Source organism: Boleophthalmus pectinirostris, unplaced genomic scaffold (assembly GCF_026225935.1).
Source record: "Boleophthalmus pectinirostris isolate CB_2022bp ecotype Guang Dong unplaced genomic scaffold, ASM2622593v1 HiC_scaffold_5, whole genome shotgun sequence".
Taxonomy (NCBI): Eukaryota; Metazoa; Chordata; class Actinopteri; order Gobiiformes; family Gobiidae; genus Boleophthalmus; species Boleophthalmus pectinirostris.
Window position 1 is genome coordinate 6007577 of NW_026571404.1, and position 19528 is coordinate 6027104.

Here is a 19528-nt window from a genome sequence, read left to right on the forward strand (position 1 = left end):
TACTGTTTCAGTGAGTGGTAATTGGATTACAGTTACTTTGTTGAAATAAATGGATTACACAGCGGGATTTTCATGTTTTCACATTTTGGGCTAAACCAGGACTAAACCAGGATTAAACAAGGACTAAACTAGGACTAAAACCAGGTCTAAACCAGGTCTAAACCAGGACTAAAACCAGGACAAAAACCAGGTGTAAACCAAGTCTAAACCAGGACTAAACCAGGATTAAACAAGGACTAAACTAGGACTAAAACCAGGTCTAAACCAGGTCTAAACCAGGTCTAAACCAGGACTAAAACCAGGACAAAAACCAGAACTAAAACCAGGTCTAAACCAGGACTAAACCACTTCTAAACCAGGATTAAACCAGAACTAAAACCAACACTAAAACCAGGACTAAACCAGGACTAAACTATGACTAAAACCAGGACTCTAAAACCAGGACAAAACCAGGTCTAAACCAGGACTAAAACCAGAACTAAACAAGGACTAAACTAGGACTAAAACCAGGTCTAAAACCAGGACTAAACCAGGTCTAAACCAGGACTAAAACCAGAACTAAACAAGGACTAAACTAGGACTAAAACCAGGTCTAAAACCAGGACTAAACCAGGTCTAAACCAGGACTAAAACCAGAACTAAACAAGGACTAAACTAGGACTAAAACCAGGTCTAAAACCAGGACTAAACCAGGTCTAAACAATATGACACTAACAGTAGAGTGAACATAATTTAAGGCAGCAGTGTCTCATATAAAAATCATTTCTCTATCAATAATATTTTTAATACGGTTAAGGAAAGACTGGGCTTTTTTATTTTCTTTTAGCAGATAAAACAAAACATCTTATGTTCAGATTTCCTGGTCTTTGCTTCTCTACAGTAAACAACTGTCTGTTCATGGAGACTTCGGTTCAACAGACAATTTGAAGAGAACAAACATGATGTGCCGCAGTGCAGCTTTATGTCGTGAACACTTCTACCTCACTCATGGTCCGAATACGCTGCAAGAAAATGACTCCTGTAAGAACACTTTCCCGTAAAGCATTGCGGCCAAAATAATACGCCGCACCTCAAGGTATATATAGTGCGCCATCTACTGGGAAATGCAGGAAATGCAGGCGGGCCGGATTAAAAGGTTTAAAGGGCTGCATATGGCCCCCGCCCGTAGTTTGCCCACCCCTGGTTTAGAGTAAAACTGTAAAAAGTTGAGATGACTTGAATTAAGAAAATCATGATTTGAGTCAGTTTCACTTGATCTGCCAGTGGAACAAGACTTACATGTGGCTACACTTAAATAAGAAAAACAACAACTCTTCGCACTTAAAATAATAAACAAAATCCAATGTTGCTTGAATTAAGAAAAACACATTTATTCTATTGGTAGATCATTTTACTTGTGAATCGACTCACATAAAGTGAAATGTTCTAAAGATGTGTGTAAATCTCTCAGTCGTCCAGGTACAATCCATCCACAAATGTTTATTTTGTCCATTCGACCAAAACTTTAATTTAATTTCTTCTTTTGCCACGTTGGCACGTCCAGTCAGACGTGTTATCTGGGGAACAGGTCAGGACTTTATCTCTATCAGAAGTTCCTGTCCTGTTTAGTTTGTTTGCTGTTAGACAGATTAGAATATCATGTATTTGTCTTCACATGAGTCTGTGGTCTTTGTTTACTGTGGTTAGATTAGAAAACTGTGGTGCCCAGTGGGAGCTGACGTCACTGTCACATGTCAGCACCTCTTATGGATCTGCACATCACATGAGCGAGCAGAAGATTATTATTTTTTATTTACCCCGAAATACCACCTTAATAACCCCCCAAAGAACACTTGGGCACTATACACTGTAAAAACTAAAATCTAGCCAAATTAAGACGACTTGAATTAAGAAAGTTTTACTCTGCTCAGTTCTGCTTTTGACACTCACTTTATCAGCCGCGACAGTGTGCAGTGTCTAAGGCTGCGTTCAGACTGCAGGGCTTAACGCTCAATTCTGATTTTTTTGTGAAATCCGATGTTTTTGCGAGGTCGTTCACATTTCCAATTAAATGTGACTTGTATGTGACTCCAGTGTGAACATTAAACGGCCCAAAAGTGTCCCACATGTGACACTGGAGACACGATGACGTCAACCGCAGCGAGCGTCTCTGTGTTTACAGAAGTTGTCCAAACATGGACGCAGCATCGAGCACCTGGAGATTTTAAAGTTCCTCTCGTACCGGAGCCAGAACATGAACAACTTACTTGTTTTAAGGAGGAGATTGAGAAGGAGAAGGACGAGGTTTTTGGTCGTGGTGTTTTGTGGGGCAGCGGCAGCGACGTCTGTTGAAAGGAACGTGTGGATGTGGAGACGGAGCCAAGAGTGGTGAGTGGTGATGTGCTTCACTTCAGTGACACAGAGTTCATTAACAATTTTCACCTACTTCAGCGCAGAATAGTGACGTTTGTGTCTTGTTGATAACGTGTAGGTGGATGAATGCACTTTGACCGTTCAGACTGAAGTCACATGTCAAAAGATCAGATATGTATCAGTTTCAGGAGCACATGTCCAAGTGGACTCGGTCACATTTGAAAAAATCGGATCTGTGTCGTTCAGACTGTCAATAAAAGATCAGATACAGGAACATAGAGGCCAAAAAATCGGATTTGGGTCACTTCAGGCTGCAGTCAGAACGTAGCCTAATTTAGTCACAAGTTCAATATACGTTTTGTGGCAAAACACATGTTGTCATTTTCCAAATTTTTATTATTTTTTTTAATTATGAGGCCAAGTTTCAACACATTTATGCAGAGGTGTAAACGACAGAGAGAGCAGGTCCTAATCTCCTGTGATCATTGATCGTGAGCGCAGTATTTGCCCTCGTTGTGACCCGTCCACAGCTCTGTGGGCATTTCAGAGAAGTCTCAATCTTGGATTAACCACAGAGTTCGAGCGGTGACATAGTTTGGGTATTTATTTGTCCAATGCCGTCTGAGCTCTTTGGGTTTAAATATTTGCTTTTGGGTTTTTGTCCTCACTTTCGAGTTTTGTCTCTAGTTTTTTGTTTTTTAGTTTTCTAGTGTTATATTATTTTGTATTATTTAATCACTTTTGTGCCTTCTTCATTACTATTATTAGTTTGTACGACCATAAACGAAAACATAAATTCTTAAATTTTTCATTCTCATTACTGTTTATTTTGTGCAATCATAAACGATAAACTTTGTGCCTACGATAACATTATTATTAGTATGTTCGACCATAAACGAAAATATGTTTCTGTATGTATATGTTTGTTATGCATATGTGTATAAACATTTATATTGAGTATATGTACTGGATATCTATGATGCGTATAAGTGTATTTGTATGTACATATGTATGTATGTATGTATGTATGTGTGGATATGGTTTTGTATATATTTGGGTATATTTTTGTCAGGTAAGCACTCCAAAGGTGATATAAAATTTTTTTTTAAATGTGAACCACGTGATTATGTAAAACAATTGGGGTAAGACTCTGTAAGTTTTTTCAACTTCATCCTACTCCTTTTGAGCACCAGGTCCCAAATATAGTCCAATGAGGTTCATTTGGTCTTCCGATATTCTATGTTATTAGGTTCTTTTTTTCAGACCCAGAGTGTTGTTTCATACCTGACAGTTTCGACTGTTCACTAGCGTCTTCCTCAGAGTCACGTGATGTTGCTGTGACGTGTCATTCAGCTGATTTAAACAGGTTTTGTCTCTGTCTTCCTACCGGTGGAGGCAGGACGACAGCGCCACCTGCAGTCCCACTTCCTCAGGACAGTATCCCAGGTGTGTGAGAGTAAAAAAGCCCCTCGTCCCGGTTTACAGTCCTGTGGGCACGTTTCCGTATTTCTGGGTCTGAAAAAAAGAACCTAATAACATAGGTCCCAAATATGTTCATGTACATATCACTATTTTTGTTATTGTTTTTGAATTTTGTTGTACCTGGCTCAAACAAATAAATAAATGAAAAAAAAAAAATGAAAAAATGAAATTAACTCTTAACTCTCAAATAGTGATTTGCCCTAAGGTGTGGTTGGAATTATTGATGAGCTGAACATAACGGAACACGACAATGGAATGAAAAACTGGGACATTTTCTCCTTTTTCCTAGATTTTGTCAGACTTATTACCACTTGGACGTGTGTGTTGTGTTTGAGGACGAGTGTGTGTCTCACTTTTGCTCCTGTGTCTTGTGTTTGCAGGTTACGCCTTCCTGCTGTTCCAGGAGGAGAGCTCGGTTCAGGCTCTGATCGACTCGTGCATCGAAGAAGAAAACAAACTGTACCTGTGTGTGTCCAGCCCCACCATCAAAGACAAACCGGTGAGACACACGCACCGCAAAATGTGCTTAAAGCCCCACTGCGGGACATTTCAGCAAATAGAAAAGCTACACATGCACTACAGAAATGCTTGGAGCTCCACTGTGGAACATTTCAGCAAATAAAAGTTGACACATGCACTGCAAAATGTGTTTAAAGCCCCAACATGGAACATTTCAGCAAATAAAAATTACACAAACACTGCAAAACAGGTCTAAAGCTCCACTATGGGACATTTCGGCAAGTGAAATTGACAAACGCACAAAAAAATATGTTTTACGACCCACAGATCACACGAGACGTCATTTATTTTACAGACTGGCAATAATATAAGATTATACAGAAACAAATGTGCCTTGTGGGGACAACAGGGACATTTTACTGTTACTATGAGGCACACTTACACATGCTTAAAGCCCCACTGTGGAACATTTCAGCAAATAAACAAACACACGCACTGCTACATGACACTTACATTTACGCAGGGGCAATAAACAGTCAAGCTTGAGCAAAAGTGGTAGTTTCCACCTCCGGTCCCTGACCAGACTGTTACCATTACAGTGAAATAAAAATACACAGTGAATGAGCAGTTCATTCATAAAACAATGTTCTTACAGTGTCATGCTGTGTGTAAAATGTGGGTAGAATCCATGGGAAAAGGAGAAATTCAGCGTGTCAACTGGACAAACGTTTATTTAGCTCAGGGGCGTCAAACTCAATTTTACAGAGGGTCCAAAGTAAAAACTGGGACTAAGTCGTTAACCTGATTCATCAGCCGGTTTGACTTGGTTTCACTTCATGCAAACCGTCTGACCTCGCACTGTTAGGTTTAATTTGCTCGACAGTAGGCAGCACTTTTCATTTTTTTTATTTATTTATTTTTTTTATTTTTTTATTATTTATTTCATTCTTAAAGCATAAAAAGACATCGACAGTGTCACAACATCAAACACACAAGAAATGAATGAAAAGGAGCAGAAAGAAGAAAAAATCTTATGTTCTCTGCCCCCTTTCCTTTTTCAAGACAAAACATCAACACTGATCGTCACTAAACATTCCAGATCAGTTCAGGCACAATTATTGATCAATTGCAAACAGTAAATCTTCATTATTATACACAACTTAGTTTTCTTTTTCATACAGACACAGTGCATTCGATTTTATATGTTTTTTAAATGTCGTCATTGTACTTGATTCTTTTATTTCTTTGTCAAGACTTTTCCATAAGTTTAACTTCTTTCACAGCGACACTTCGCTCCATAACCTTGGTTCTGAATCTGGGTTTTTTAAACATGTAGGTTCCTTTTAAATTGTAGTGTTTTGTTCTCATCTCAAACAGTTTTTGAATATTTACAGGTAATAAATTACACTTTGCTTTATACATGACTTTGAGGAGACTTAAGTCGACAATATCCTGCATTTTCAACACTTTAAGTTGAACAAATATTGGGTTGTTTGTCTCTCTACAATGACTGTTGGTGATGATTCTCAAGGCCCTTTTTTGTAAAATAAATAAAGGTTGTAGATAAGTTTTACATGTTGAACCCCAAATTTCCACACAGTGCATCAGATCTGGTACAATTATAGAGTTAAACAAAGTTAATAATGCTGGACTATTTAGTGAGAACTTTATTTTATGCAGAACAGCAATGGCTTTGGAAATGTTTCCTTTTGTGTAATTTATATGAGACAAACTCCAGTTTAAACCTTCATCAATCATAACTCCTAAAAATTTAGTTTCATTTCCTCTTTGAATTTGTGTCCCATCTATTTCTAAAGTTATGTTAGTTAATCATTCGCTGCTATTTGGTTGTCATGTTTGTAATGATCCACTAACGGGGAGAACTGGTATAGGAAGTTTTTCCCAAATCCCGTAGGAAGAAGGACAATAACGTCTTTCCCCTTGATGAAATTCACCAAACATTCTCTTTATCCTCGATCGCTTTAAATCCTCCATCTTAGTAACTGGTAACACTGAATATATCACTTTCACTGATTGTCTGGTGCCCGAAGGTTTTTATTTAACCAATCGCTGCTATTTGGTCGTGATCGTTGCCAACACTAAATATGTGGCTCTTTTGGTTCCCGAACTTGCACTTTTTTGTGAACTGTTTATTGTATTTTGATTCCTGATCGAGTCGCTGGAGAGAAATGAAATTGAGCAGAGGCACTAGGAGACACCAGCCTGACGACTACGACCTGGGCCAAACTGAAATATTTATTGAAAAACCCGACTCGGACTTGAAGGTCAGTGACTCGGGACTCGACTCGGACTTGAAGGTCAGTGACTTGGGACTTGACTCGGACTTGAAGGTCAGTGACTCGGGACTCGACTTGGACTCGAAGGTCAGTGACTCGGGACTCGACTTGGACTTGAAGGTCAGTGACTCGGACTCGACTTGGACTTGAAGGTCAGTGACTCGGGACTTGAAGGTCAGTGACTCGGACTCGACTTGGACTCGAAGGTCAGTGACTCGGGACTCGACTCGGACTTGAAGGTCAGTGACTTGGGACTTGACTCGGACTTGAAGGTCAGTGACTCGGACTCGACTTGGACTCGAAGGTCAGTGACTCGGGACTCGACTCGGACTTGAAGGTCAGTGACTCGGGACTTGACTCGGACTTGAAGGTCAGTGACTCGGGACTCGACTTGGACTCGAAGGTCAGTGACTCGGGACTCGACTTGGACTTGAAGGTCAGTGACTCGGACTCGACTTGGACTTGAAGGTCAGTGACTCGGGACTCGACTCGACTTGGTCAGTGACTCGGACTCGACTTGGACTCGAAGGTCAGTGACTCGGGACTTGGGTCAGTGACTTGGGACTCGACTCGGACTTGAAGGTCAGTGACTCGACTCGGACTCGACTTGGACTCGAAGGTCAGTGACTCGGGACTCGACTCGGACTTGAAGGTCAGTGACTCGGGGACTCGACTTGGACTTGAAGGTCAGTGACTCGGACTTCGAAGGTCAGTGACTCGGACTCGACTTGGACTCGAAGGTCAGTGACTCGGGACTCGACTCGGACTTGAAGGTCAGTGACTCGGGACTTGACTCGGACTTGAAGGTCAGTGACTCGGGACTCGACTTGGACTTGAAGGTCAGTGACTCGGACTCGACTCGGACTCGAAGGTCAGTGACTCGGGACTCGACTCGGACTCGAAGGTCAGTGACTCGGGACTCGACTCGGACTCGAAGGTCAGTGACTCGGGACTCGACTCGGACTTGAAGGTCAGTGACTCGGGACTCGACTCGGACTCGAAGGTCAGTGACTCGGGACTCGACTCGGACTCGAAGGTCAGTGACTCGGGACTCGACTCGGACTCGAGTCCTGTGACTTGAGAATCACTTTTAAATCTGAATTCTTTCTATTCTGGCCGTAATGATTCACACTAAGATCTTGTCAAGACATTTAAAAAGGAAAAAATTAACTAAATAAATTTCTACAACTCTTATATAAATACTCATATATAAATATACTGTGATTTTTTAAGTACAATTTATCTTAAAATTCAAAAAATCTAAGACTTGAAATGAGTTGAAGCTCAAAGCAGACGACTTGGACTTGGGACTTGACTGGGACTAGTTTCAGTGTCGTTGTCTCCTCCTTTCAGACAGATATAACAAGTGTCGTCCAGCGTCTGACCAGAACTGAAGAAGCAGCTTGGATATTCTGAGCAACGTTTTCGACCAAATAAATAGGCCCAACTCTGAAACCACACACATCTTTTTAATGTAACAGTATTTTCATTTCATTTATTCATTGAACAGGACAATGCACAGTTGCATAACGCCCGAGAGCAGAGATGCCGGGGCCAGATTCTAATTTAGGAAGCTCATTTCCATCTGCTGCTAAAACTACGTCATAAAGAACCTTTTGTACTTCTGTTAGCCAAGATTTATGTTGACATTATGAATTCTTTGTCCACTAATTATCCACGGGCTACTTTCATTTAAAGTTTACAGAACTGCAAATGGATCTGACCAACTTTGAACCAAGTCTGAGGCTGCGTTCAGACTGCAGGGCTTAACGCTCAATTCGGATGTTTTTGGTGAAATCCGATGTTTTTGCGAGGTCGTTCACATTTCCAATTAAATGCAACTTGTATGTGACTCCAGTGTGAACATTAAACGGCCCAAAAGTGTCCCACATGTGACACTGGAGACACGACGACGTCAACTGCAGCGAGCGTCTCTGTGTTTACAGAAGTTGTCCAAACATGGACGCAGCATCGAGCACCTGGAGATTTTAAAGTTCCTCTCGTACCGGAGCCAGAACATGAACAACTTACTTGTTTTAAGGAGGAGATTGAGAAGGAGAAGGACGAGGTTTTTGGTCGTGGTGTTTTGTGGGACAGCGGCAGCGACGTCCGTTGAAAGGAACGTGTGGATGTGGAGACGGAGCCAAGAGTGGTGAGTGGTGATGTGCTTCGTTCATTAACAATTTTCGCCTACTTCAGCACAGAATAGTGACGTTTGTGGCTTGTTGATAACGTGTAGGTGGATGAATGCACTTTGGCCGTTCAGACTGAAGTCACATGTCAAAAGATCAGATATGTATCGGTTTTAGGACCACATATCGAAGGCTAATCCGATTTTTTGGCTTCTATGTTCCTGTATCTGATCTTTTAATGACAGTCTGAACGACACAGATCCGATTTTTTCAAATGTGACCCAGGACACTTGGATATGTGCTCCTGAAACTGATACATATCTGATCTTTTGACATGTGACTTCAGTGTGAACGGCCAAAGTGCATTCATCCACCTACACGTTATCAACAAGACACAAACGTCACTATTCTGCACTGAAGTAGGTGAAAATTGTTAATGAACTCTGTGTCACTGAAGTGAAGCACATCACCACTCACCACTCTTGGCTCCGTCTCCACATCCACACGTTCCTTTCAACGGACGTCGCTGCCGCTGCCCCACAAAACACCACGACCAAAAACCTCGTCCTTCTCCTTCTCAATCTCCTCCTTAAAACAAGTAAGTTGTTCATGTTCTGGCTCCGGTACGAGAGGAACTTTAAAATCTCCAGGTGCTCAATGCTCGCGTCCATGTTTGGACAACTTCTGTAAACACAGAGACGCTCGCTGCGGTTGACGTCGTCGTGTCTCCAGTGTCACATGTGGGACACTTTTGGGCCGTTTAATGTTCACACTGGAGTCACATACAAGTCACATTTAATTGGAAATGTGAACGACCTCGAAAAAACATCGGATTTCACAAAAACATCAGAATTGAGCGTTAAGCCCTGCAGTCTGAACGTAGCCAAAGTGTCCTGGGTCACATTTGAAAAATCAGATCTGTTTCATTCAGATTGTCATTAAAAGATCACATACAGGAACATAGGGGCTAAAAAATCAGATTTGGGTCACTTCAGGCTGCAGACTGAACGCAGCCTAAAAGTCTCAGAGAATTGAAACAGTGATGCGGCGTCAGTGTCTCTGGTGTTTTGAGCTGTGGGACGGGGGCAGATGGATCCTCTGACAGGGCCACGACTCCTGTCAAACATTAACACAGGTGCACAGGGATGGAGGGAGGAGAAGAGAGAAGAAGGAGAAGATAGAAGAGAGAGAAGAGAGGAAAGGAGGGGAGCGAGAGTGGAAAAAGAAAAGTTATAGAAGTGGAAAGAACAAGAGAGAGAGAAAGAGAAGAAAGACAGACCTCGGGTGGGGGGTGTTGGTGAAAAAAAAACACGACTATTAACTATTAAACACATGCTCTTCTTTCAAATTTTCTTTAACATTAACTTTTATTTTGTACAATGATAAACGATGAACCTTTGTGCCTTCGTTAATGTTACTATTAGTATTAGTTTGCACGACCATAAATGAAAACAAAATGTCCTTACATTTTTTGTTTAATTCTCATTGTAGTTTTTTTATACGATCATAAACAATAAACTTTTTTGCCTTCGTTAACATTATTATTAGTTTGTACGACTATAAACGGGGGAGGGAATTTATATATATATATATTAAAATTAATAATAATAAATAATTTTAAAAATATATAATAAAAATATAAAAATTTAAATAAATAATATAAAAATAAATAAATAAATAATATAAAAGTATAAAATAAAAAATAATATATATATATATATATAATATAATATATAAACTTAAAATAAATAATATCTATATAAAAAAATTATAATAAATATAAAAAATATAAAAAAATAATAAATAAATAAATAAATAAGAACGAGGAAGAAAGACATTTCTGGTAGAGATTTTGGTTCATAAAATATTCTTCAAACAGTTCAACACTGTAGAAAACCTTTTAAAAAGAGTATAATCTGTTGTGTTTTGCAAAGTGTGGAGCTCTGGAGTGGATGAATTGTGCTTTGAGTTTTGTTTGTTTAATTTGTATTTTGTCTCTTATATGTACAGTATATGTACAAAAGAAGAGAGAGGAGGGAGGAAAGGGGGGAGCGAGATTGGAAAAAGGAAAGGTATAGAAGTGGAAAGAACAAGAGAGAAAGAAAGAGAAGAAAGACAGATGGAGAGAGAGAGAGTGAGGGATGTAAGAGAGAGAGAGAGAGAGGAGAGGAACTTTCCATCCAGTGATTTTGGCCAAGCACAGAGTGTCCAGCGCTGCAGTCCTGTACACAGAGGAGCTGAAACATCATTACACAGCACAGAGCCGCAGTGGAAAAACTGAACGGCTCTACAGGGTGTGAAAGAACAGGTGAGGGGGGCCGACACGCAGATGCTCAGTAGTTTTGTTGTTCTTTGGTCGTAAACTGTTCTGGGTAAACGTGTTCTCATGATCAACAGGACTGTAAAGGCCACAGACAGGCATGTTTTTGTCAGTCTGCCTTGGCCAAAATTTAAGATACAAACACTTAAATCTATCAGAAAATAACTTAAAATCGTGAAATGATCCGTCCATGCAGCAGGATCATTTTACATGACAACTTATCTTAAAATAAACGACCTCTAAACTTGAATTAAGCCAAGAGTGTCCAGAGTTTTTTCAAATAGGGCCACATATCTAAACACAGACGAAGCAGAGGGCCGATCGAGGGCTGTAGACTGGTGCTCAGTACAGCGAATAATTGAAATACGTGCATGTTTAACACGTTAGAATGCGGCATCCGTCTTTATTCATGCTAAGATCCTCAAAACCACACACAAAATATTAAATATTTGCTTAGATTTTCAAAAAAACTTGTAGTAAAAAGCTAAATTTTAACTGATGCAAGGTCATTTGGAAGCCTGAGGGCCAAGAAAAATTTGTCTGAGGGCCGCATTTGGTCCACAGGCCATAGTTTGGACATGACTGAATGAAGCAGTCTGTGTAAGTGTTCACGGGCTGGAAATAAGTTTATGGATGCAAAGTTTTAGATAAACATACTCGAGTATCAAGCAAATCTGTATCAGATTTGGACTTGCAAATTGAACTCGAGTCAGACTTGAGTCACTATTTTTAGAACTTGAAACTCGACTTGATATAATGGACTACGACTTGGGACTCGACTTGGACTTGAAGGTCAATGACTTGAGAAGCACTTTTAAATCTGAATTCTTTCTATTCTGACCGTAATGATTCACACTAAGATCTTGTCAAGACATTTAAAAAGGAAAAAAATAACTAAATTAATATCTACAATTTTTATATACTTTATAAATATACTATGATTTTTTAAGGACAGTTTATCTTAAAATGCATTTAAATTGCAAAAATCTAAGCTCTATTTATATATTTTTTGGTTTAAAGACTTGAAATGACTTGAAACTCAAAGCAGACGACTTGGACTTGACTTGGACTTATGGGCCGGTGACTCGAGACTAAACTTGGACTTCCCTGTATTTGACTTGGGACTTGACTCGGGCTTGAGGTCAAAGACTTGAGACTTACTTGAGACTTGCAAAACAAAGACTTGGTCCCACCTCTGGTCTGTATCACTGAATCTTAAAAACAAGTTCAGTGTTTCAGGGGAAAACTTTGGTAAATGGATTGTAGCTTCTTTTAAACATTTATTGTCTAAATTTAAGATTTTCTGACGAGTTGAGTCATGGAAGAAATATATGTCACAATTTTTAAGATTATGCAACCAATTCAGAACTAGTAAGTAGATAATAAATCTGTAAACAAGATGAATAACCTGATGTAAGTTTTTAAATCTTGGCCAGTTCAGAGAAATTTGCAGTGGAATTGAATTTACCCCAGAGTGACTTAGACGCTACGTTTATATGTTGATGGTCTGAACAGAAGATGCAAAAGTGGTGTTGTGTCTTCACTTTTTATTACGCATTTAGACAAGCGTTTTTGGGTGGAAATCTGCGTGCATACAGTGACGCAAAAGTGTGTGGAATTCAAGCAGATTGGACCAGAGTTTTGCGTCTTGGGCAGTGTAGACGGAAACGCTACGGCGTTTCTGTCTATCGTCTACCGTTTAATTGATGAACTCTTTCTTTTACAAAATATTATAATATTATGAACAACCTGAAACTTTAAGAAAAATACAATTTCAACACAATGTTTTAACATGAACTTGTTTAACATGAACTTGTTTAACATGAACTTGTTTGTAAATAGGAATAAGTAAGTTTTTCTTGGAAAATTCTGCACTCGGCTCCACTTTTCTCATGTTGGACATTTTTCTGATGAGGGTGTCACGGTCAACAGTCAAAACGATCGTCCTTTAAGAGCGTTTGGAAAGAGACAAGTCTTCATTTGTGCTGCTCTGGTGGGAGGGGCCACGTACAGAGACACTGGAGACGCTGCTGTGATAAACACCACAGAAAATTAACAATATTTTAATAAAAAATAGAATTTAAAATATTTTAGTAGAAAATCAGCCAAGGGCCAGATTAAAGGTCTTGGAGGGCCGGATCTGGGCCCCCGGGCCGCATGTTTGACACCTGTGGTCTAAACAGAAGACGCAAAAGTGGCGTCGCATCTTCACTTTTTATTCAGGAGGAAATCTGCGTGCATACGGTGACGCAAAAGTGTGTGTAATTCGAGTGGGTTTGCATGCCAGGCGGCTCGGTGGTGATGATGTATGTGACGTAAACGTGTACGTGACCTGAGACCAGAGTTTTGCGTCTTGGGCAGTGTAGACGGAAACACTACGACTGAGTGTATCAACTTTTCCACTCTGGAGGCTGGTTTCAGAGTTTTGCGTTTTTAAGCCGCCAAAACGCCGTCACCGTCTAAACGAAAGGCACTTGTGATAAAATATTTTGTTGTTTTACCCGCAAGCGTTCTGGTGTAAACAGACCCTCAGGAGTGGTGATGTTATCATTGTCGTCACAACTTTATTTCAGACACTTACTCGGTCCACACAGCTGTAGTTCAGACATGCCCACAGATACAGTTTCTTTGCCTTCAGACTTTCTGGTGAATTGGCTCAAACTTCCTTTGACAGTTCTTTTACAACTAACTTTATAATATGTCCCACTGAGGATCTAAGCCTGAGTGAAAGTCCAGTGACCCAGTTTCCTCTGAGCTAACTGAGTATTTATCCTCTGCACTGACCACCAGACTAACTTCACAGGCTCTTCACAGATAAATAAGCAGAAGGACACCGCTCTGTTATGACTGTGGTAATATTCTGTACACGAGCCATTTAAACCTGTGGTGTCATTGTCCTCCAGGTCCAGATCCGCCCGTGGAACCTGAGCGACAGTGACTTTGTGATGGACGGATCTCAGCCTCTGGACCCCAGGAAAACCATCTTTGTGGGAGGAGTTCCACGGCCGCTCCGAGCAGGTCAGGACTAACGCTTTTTTTATTTTTTGTCTCCAGAGCTCATATGGGTCTAAAACAAAATCTACAACAGGCTCTATTCACGTTACGTCACAAACCAGGAAGACGTTTGGAAACATATGGGTCTGGTCAAGTAGAAGTAAACAACAAGGCCAAAAATTCAAGTTAATTCATCTGATATAAAAATGTATTGAACAGATACATATGTACTCTAGTTTATGAAACTGTTGACCTTTTTCTGCACCATTTTTGCTTCTAAAATTACATACGTTTTAAACAGACCATGTATGAAACATGGAACAAAAATTATTTCCCAAATTTCAAAGACCTGCAAATCATGTAAATAAATGGATGTATTTCATCATATCTTGTGTTATTCCATCTTTGAACTGTTGATGAAGGGACATGATTTTTCAAAAAAAAAATTATTTAAAATGATAAACATTTGCTTGGAAGGACTGACATATTTTATAGAAATAGTTTCCTTTCATTTTGAAGTAATATTAAAGTATTCAGAAGAAAAAAAAAGTTGACAAAATTATACAAAATCCTGCACCTTCTACTTGTTTGCACAATTTTCCCTCCGTTACTTTTCCCTCCGTTACCATGACCTTTCTTAATAAAAAATCTCATGACTCAAAAAGTAAGAGGTTTTTCAACCTAATCTTGTACCATATGGTAGAAAACTATATGAAGCAAATATTCAAACCAGTTTGTTAAGGATATGTAAGTGAGAACCAAGAGTTATCACTGTTTGGATTTATTGCCCAAAAAGTGCTGCATATTTCATTCCCTCTGTTACCGACATGAGTTTTAAAATTTTTTGTCAACAACTTGAAAGAATATCACAGGTTTAACTTGACCCTGTTGGAGTGTAACTCTTTCCTACATTCTGATACTTTACTTATTTCAATAGTCCCTCTAGTTTCTGAATAAGAGACATTTGAATGTCAAAAATCTGCCCTGTTTCCCTCCGTTACCACTTGACTGGACCCATGCGTTGACGACTTCCGGTGTAGTTCCCGACACTGGACTGTGATCAGACCCACTGAAGTAAATGTGATCAGTGGTAAAATGAAGACTGCAGACGTATGTGCAGTTTGGAATCATCTTCAATTTGTCACCTCGTCTCTTCTAATCGCATGAACCCAGTGCTCTCGGAGTCGTGCGTCAGAGGGGAAATGATGAAAACTGAGGTACGGTTGAAATAGTTGATTAGCCGAACAAAACGGAACACTACAACGACACGGAGATGAAGAAAACTGAGCCTGGGAAGTTGTAATCGCATCTTTCCAAACGTCTTCTTGGTTTGTGACGTGAGCGTGAACAGAGGCTATTGTTGTCCAAAAAGCATCATTATCTCAGGCATGTTCAAGGATTTCATTCACACGACTTCATGATTCTGAAGGACTTTTTCAGGAAAAGATGTTGGCGAAGTGTTGTCGTGATACTAAAATAACAAATTTGATTATGATACAAAGCAAAAAAGTGAATACCCATTTTGATACCACAATTTTAAAATGAGTTGTTAAACATAAAATAATCACACACAAAAAAAAAACTACTCAAGTTAATTTGACTTGAATTAAGAAAGTTTTATCATGATTTGAGTAAATTTCACTTGACAGGTAGAATGATCTGCCAGTGGAACAAGACTTTTTGTACTTAAAATAGGAAAACACATCTTGCTACAGTTAAAATAAGAAAAACAAATTTCTGCACTTAAAATAAGAAACAAAATCGAATGTTGCTTGAATTAAGAAAGACACACTTATTCCATTGGCAGATCATTTAACTTGTCAAGTTGAACCTACTCAAATAAAGTCAAATGTTCTTAATTTAAAGGGTCCATCTCATGCAAAATCAACTTTTCAGAGCTTTCTACCTTCTAAAAGTGATGTATATGTCGCCAAAGTGGTTTTTAGATTGATTCAACGTTTTTTTTAACAAATTGCAGAGTATTTCTGCCACCCTCCCACGAGACAACGAACTAAAGCTGCTACAACGATGACGCGGCAGATACACAGATGAGTTATTTATATTCAAGACACTATAGGCGAGTTTCATTGTTGACAAAAGCGCGCGTTGCATGCCGGGAATTATTTTGGTCGGCGGCAAGAAACACTAATTCAACATGACGGACGGAGCGAGAAAAGCACGTAAAGGGTATTGATCCCGGTTATTTATCCACTCTAACGGCAGAGGACCCAAGACCATTTGACCAGAAATTGGTCATAAACATCGACGGACGACAAATCACCCTTTTCAACCTCGACAAAAGGTGGAACAAACCAAATTTCTGGTCAGAATCGCCAACTACCTGGACAAATATTCACTTCGGCGATATCCACAATGACTTGGTGGAAACTCCTGGGCCATTCACAGCAGAAAAGATGAAAACCTCCAAGAGTCTCGATGTGTTGTTGAACTTGTTGGAGTCCACGGTTTGTTAGGATCTTCTACGTTTGCTCTGCGGATGTTTGAAAGTCATTTAATTCACCGTTAGCGGATCTTTTCACTCAGAATAAGAAAAAGACATTTTCCTTCTTCCGTGCTTCTATTTGTGCATCCGATAATGCAGCAGGAATTTACCATTATCGGGGATAAATACACGAGGTTATGCACTGTGTTTGACGCTACCGTGTTTCTTGTGTCTGACCAAAATATTTCCCAGCATGCAATGCAAGCTTTTAATAACAATGACGTCAGCTGAAACTCGCCTATACAATATTACCTACAGAATTTCCTGGCAGCAAACTTCTCTGTTTCTGTGGGCATCGACTGACAATTCCCACATGAACACCTAAACAAAAGCGATAGCATAAGCTCATTGTTCTACTCTGCAGTGAACATGATATAATAAGTTTATCTACTAATGTTTATTAATACTTTACCAATCAGTAATGTTCAGCTGATGTTGACACGGTGCTTGAGCTTCGTGCTTCTCAAAGTCCTCGTCCGATTCCGGGTCCAACACATGCGGCTGAACGCGCTGTATCTCCAAGATGAATAAAAGTTTATTCCTGCTGCTATCAGGGCGCACACCTGTCTCCCCCTCCCTCCCTGAGATGGGCGGAGGAAGGGCGGCTCACTCAGGCTGCGTTCAGACTGCAGCCTGAAGTGACCCAAATCCAATTTTTTGGCCCCTATGTTCCTGTATCTGATCTTTTAATGACAGTCTGAACGACACAGATCCGATTTTCTCAAATGTGACCCAGGACACTTGGATATGTGCTCCTGAAACTGATACATATCTGATCTTTTGACATGCAACTTCAGTGTGAACGGTCAAAGCGCATTCATTCAACCTACGCGTTATCAACAAGACACAAACGTCACTGAAGTAGGTGAAAATTGTTAATGAACTCCGTGTCACTGAAGTAAAGCACATCACCACTCACCACTCTTGGCTCCGTCTCCACATCCACACGTTCCTTTCAACGGACGTCGCTGCCGCTGCCCCACAAAACACCACGGCTAAAAACCTCGTCCTTCTCCTTCTCAATCTCCTTAAAACAAGTAAGTTGTTCATGTTCTGGCTCTGGTACGAGAGGAACTTTAAAATCTCCAGGTGCTCGATGCTGCGTCCATGTTTGGACAACTTCCATCAACACAGAGCACGCTCGCTGCGGTTGACGTCGTCGTGTCTCCAGTGTCACATGTGGGACACTTTCGGGCCGTTTAATGTTCACACTGGAGTCACATGCAAGTCGCATTTAATTGGAAATGTGAACGACCTCACAAAAACATTGGATTTCACACAAAAAATCGGAATTGAGCGTTAAGCCCTGCAGTCTGAACGTAGCCTCAGAGCCTACGTCACGTTTGGAGGGCGGAGCCTGTGCTTTCTCAGGACGGGCGGGGGGAGGGAGCAATAGTCGGACTTTCATAGTTCCTGGTCTGTGACGCCTCCAAGAAATCAGTAAAATTTCAAAACTGTTGTGTAATGGATGTTCCAAAACCCAAATTGTGCTTGTTTATGTGCAGAAGATAGAATGTGAAAAGAGCTATTTTACATGAGATGGGCCCTTTAAGTCATTTTAACTTATCTAGATATTGTTTTTTTTCCAGTATAATAGTTTCTGTAATGTTACCATGTGGTCTTCTGATAATTCTGAAAGCCTTTCTGAAATAATTACAACTCACACATGCTTGGATCTGTTAAAAGTTACTGAAATCTCTCTCTGTCTGTGTGTGTGTCAGTGGAGTTGGCGATGATCATGGACCGTCTGTACGGAGGCGTTTGTTACGCGGGCATCGACACCGACCCGGAGCTCAAGTACCCGAAGGGGGCGGGGCGAGTGGCCTTTTCAAACCAGCAGAGCTACATCGCTGCCATCAGTGCCCGCTTTGTGCAACTGCAGCACAACGACATCGACAAGAGGGTGAGAGAACACAGAATATACTCAAATATTAAACATAAAAATACTCAGTGATATTAGAGAGAGGTGGGAAGATAATAAAAACATAAATAACACTGTGAATGTTTTTGGAAAGTATTCAAAATGCAAACATATCGTACAAACTAGAAAATGCTGAAAAATCACTGATTAAAAATTTATGTTATTGCTTTTACTGGATTTTCCCCCCGTATGGCATTTATTCGATATGTTTCCATGGAGACAAGCAGATAATATTACCAAGCCAAGTTACTTATCAGATCTGTGGAGAGCAAACCCTGCATTTTTTTTTTTCCTTTTTAGCAATAAAACCCTTGTAACTGAATACATGTAAGACAGATACGTTTAACATTTCTGGCGGAGGGTGGGTCCATCACATTTGTTTCCAAGAAGATGTTATTTCTTCACTGCAAAAAATCTTGGCCAAAATTTAAGATATAAACACTTAAATCTATCAGAAAATGACTTAAAAGTAGCAGCAAGATAATGTTACTTGACAAGTTATCTTAAAATAAACAACCTCTAGACTAGAATGAAGCATCTCTGAACCAGTAACAGTCAGTAATAAATCTGAAAACAAGATGAATAACCTGAAATAAGTTTTTAAATCTTGGCCAGATCAGACAAATTTGCAGAGTTTATTTGGAATGTTCTGCAGTATGGCATTAAACTCACCCCTCTCCATGAAAACAAGCAGACAACAAACCAACAAGTCACAGGTCAGATCTGTGTCCAGGTGACCGTGTTCACAAGAATGCACTTTTTCACAGTATTTTTTGTTTTTTCAACCTTGTTTATTGATCATTTTCAACATTAACAGAGAATCAGAGTGCTTCATATTGAATAAGACTATTACAGGTAAGAGAGTAATGCAGGATATATCTGAATGTCAGTCCCCCAACAGCGCCACCCACAGGTCAAACAACCAAAAATAAGAAACAAATACATTTTAAAAAATCACTAAAAATAAATAAAATTGATAGTAGTAATAGTAGTGGTAGATAAATTACACCAATATACAATGTAAATTAATAAATAATAATAATAATTCATAAAAAATACATTAATTAA

The 19528-nt window shown here is 39.8% G+C and overlaps 1 protein-coding gene across 2 annotated transcripts in view; it reads left to right on the forward strand.

The window, feature by feature from the left end:
* Positions 1-19528, forward strand: part of cpeb3 (cytoplasmic polyadenylation element binding protein 3) — a 214335-nt gene that overhangs the window by 185613 nt on the left and 9194 nt on the right. For both annotated transcript variants that reach the window (XM_055162839.1, XM_055162838.1), the window contains 3 exons: positions 4215-4333; positions 13946-14060; positions 18261-18442. In XM_055162839.1, coding sequence (XP_055018814.1) covers positions 4215-4333; positions 13946-14060; positions 18261-18442 — 416 coding nt within the window. The remainder of the gene's footprint in view (positions 1-4214; positions 4334-13945; positions 14061-18260; positions 18443-19528) is intronic.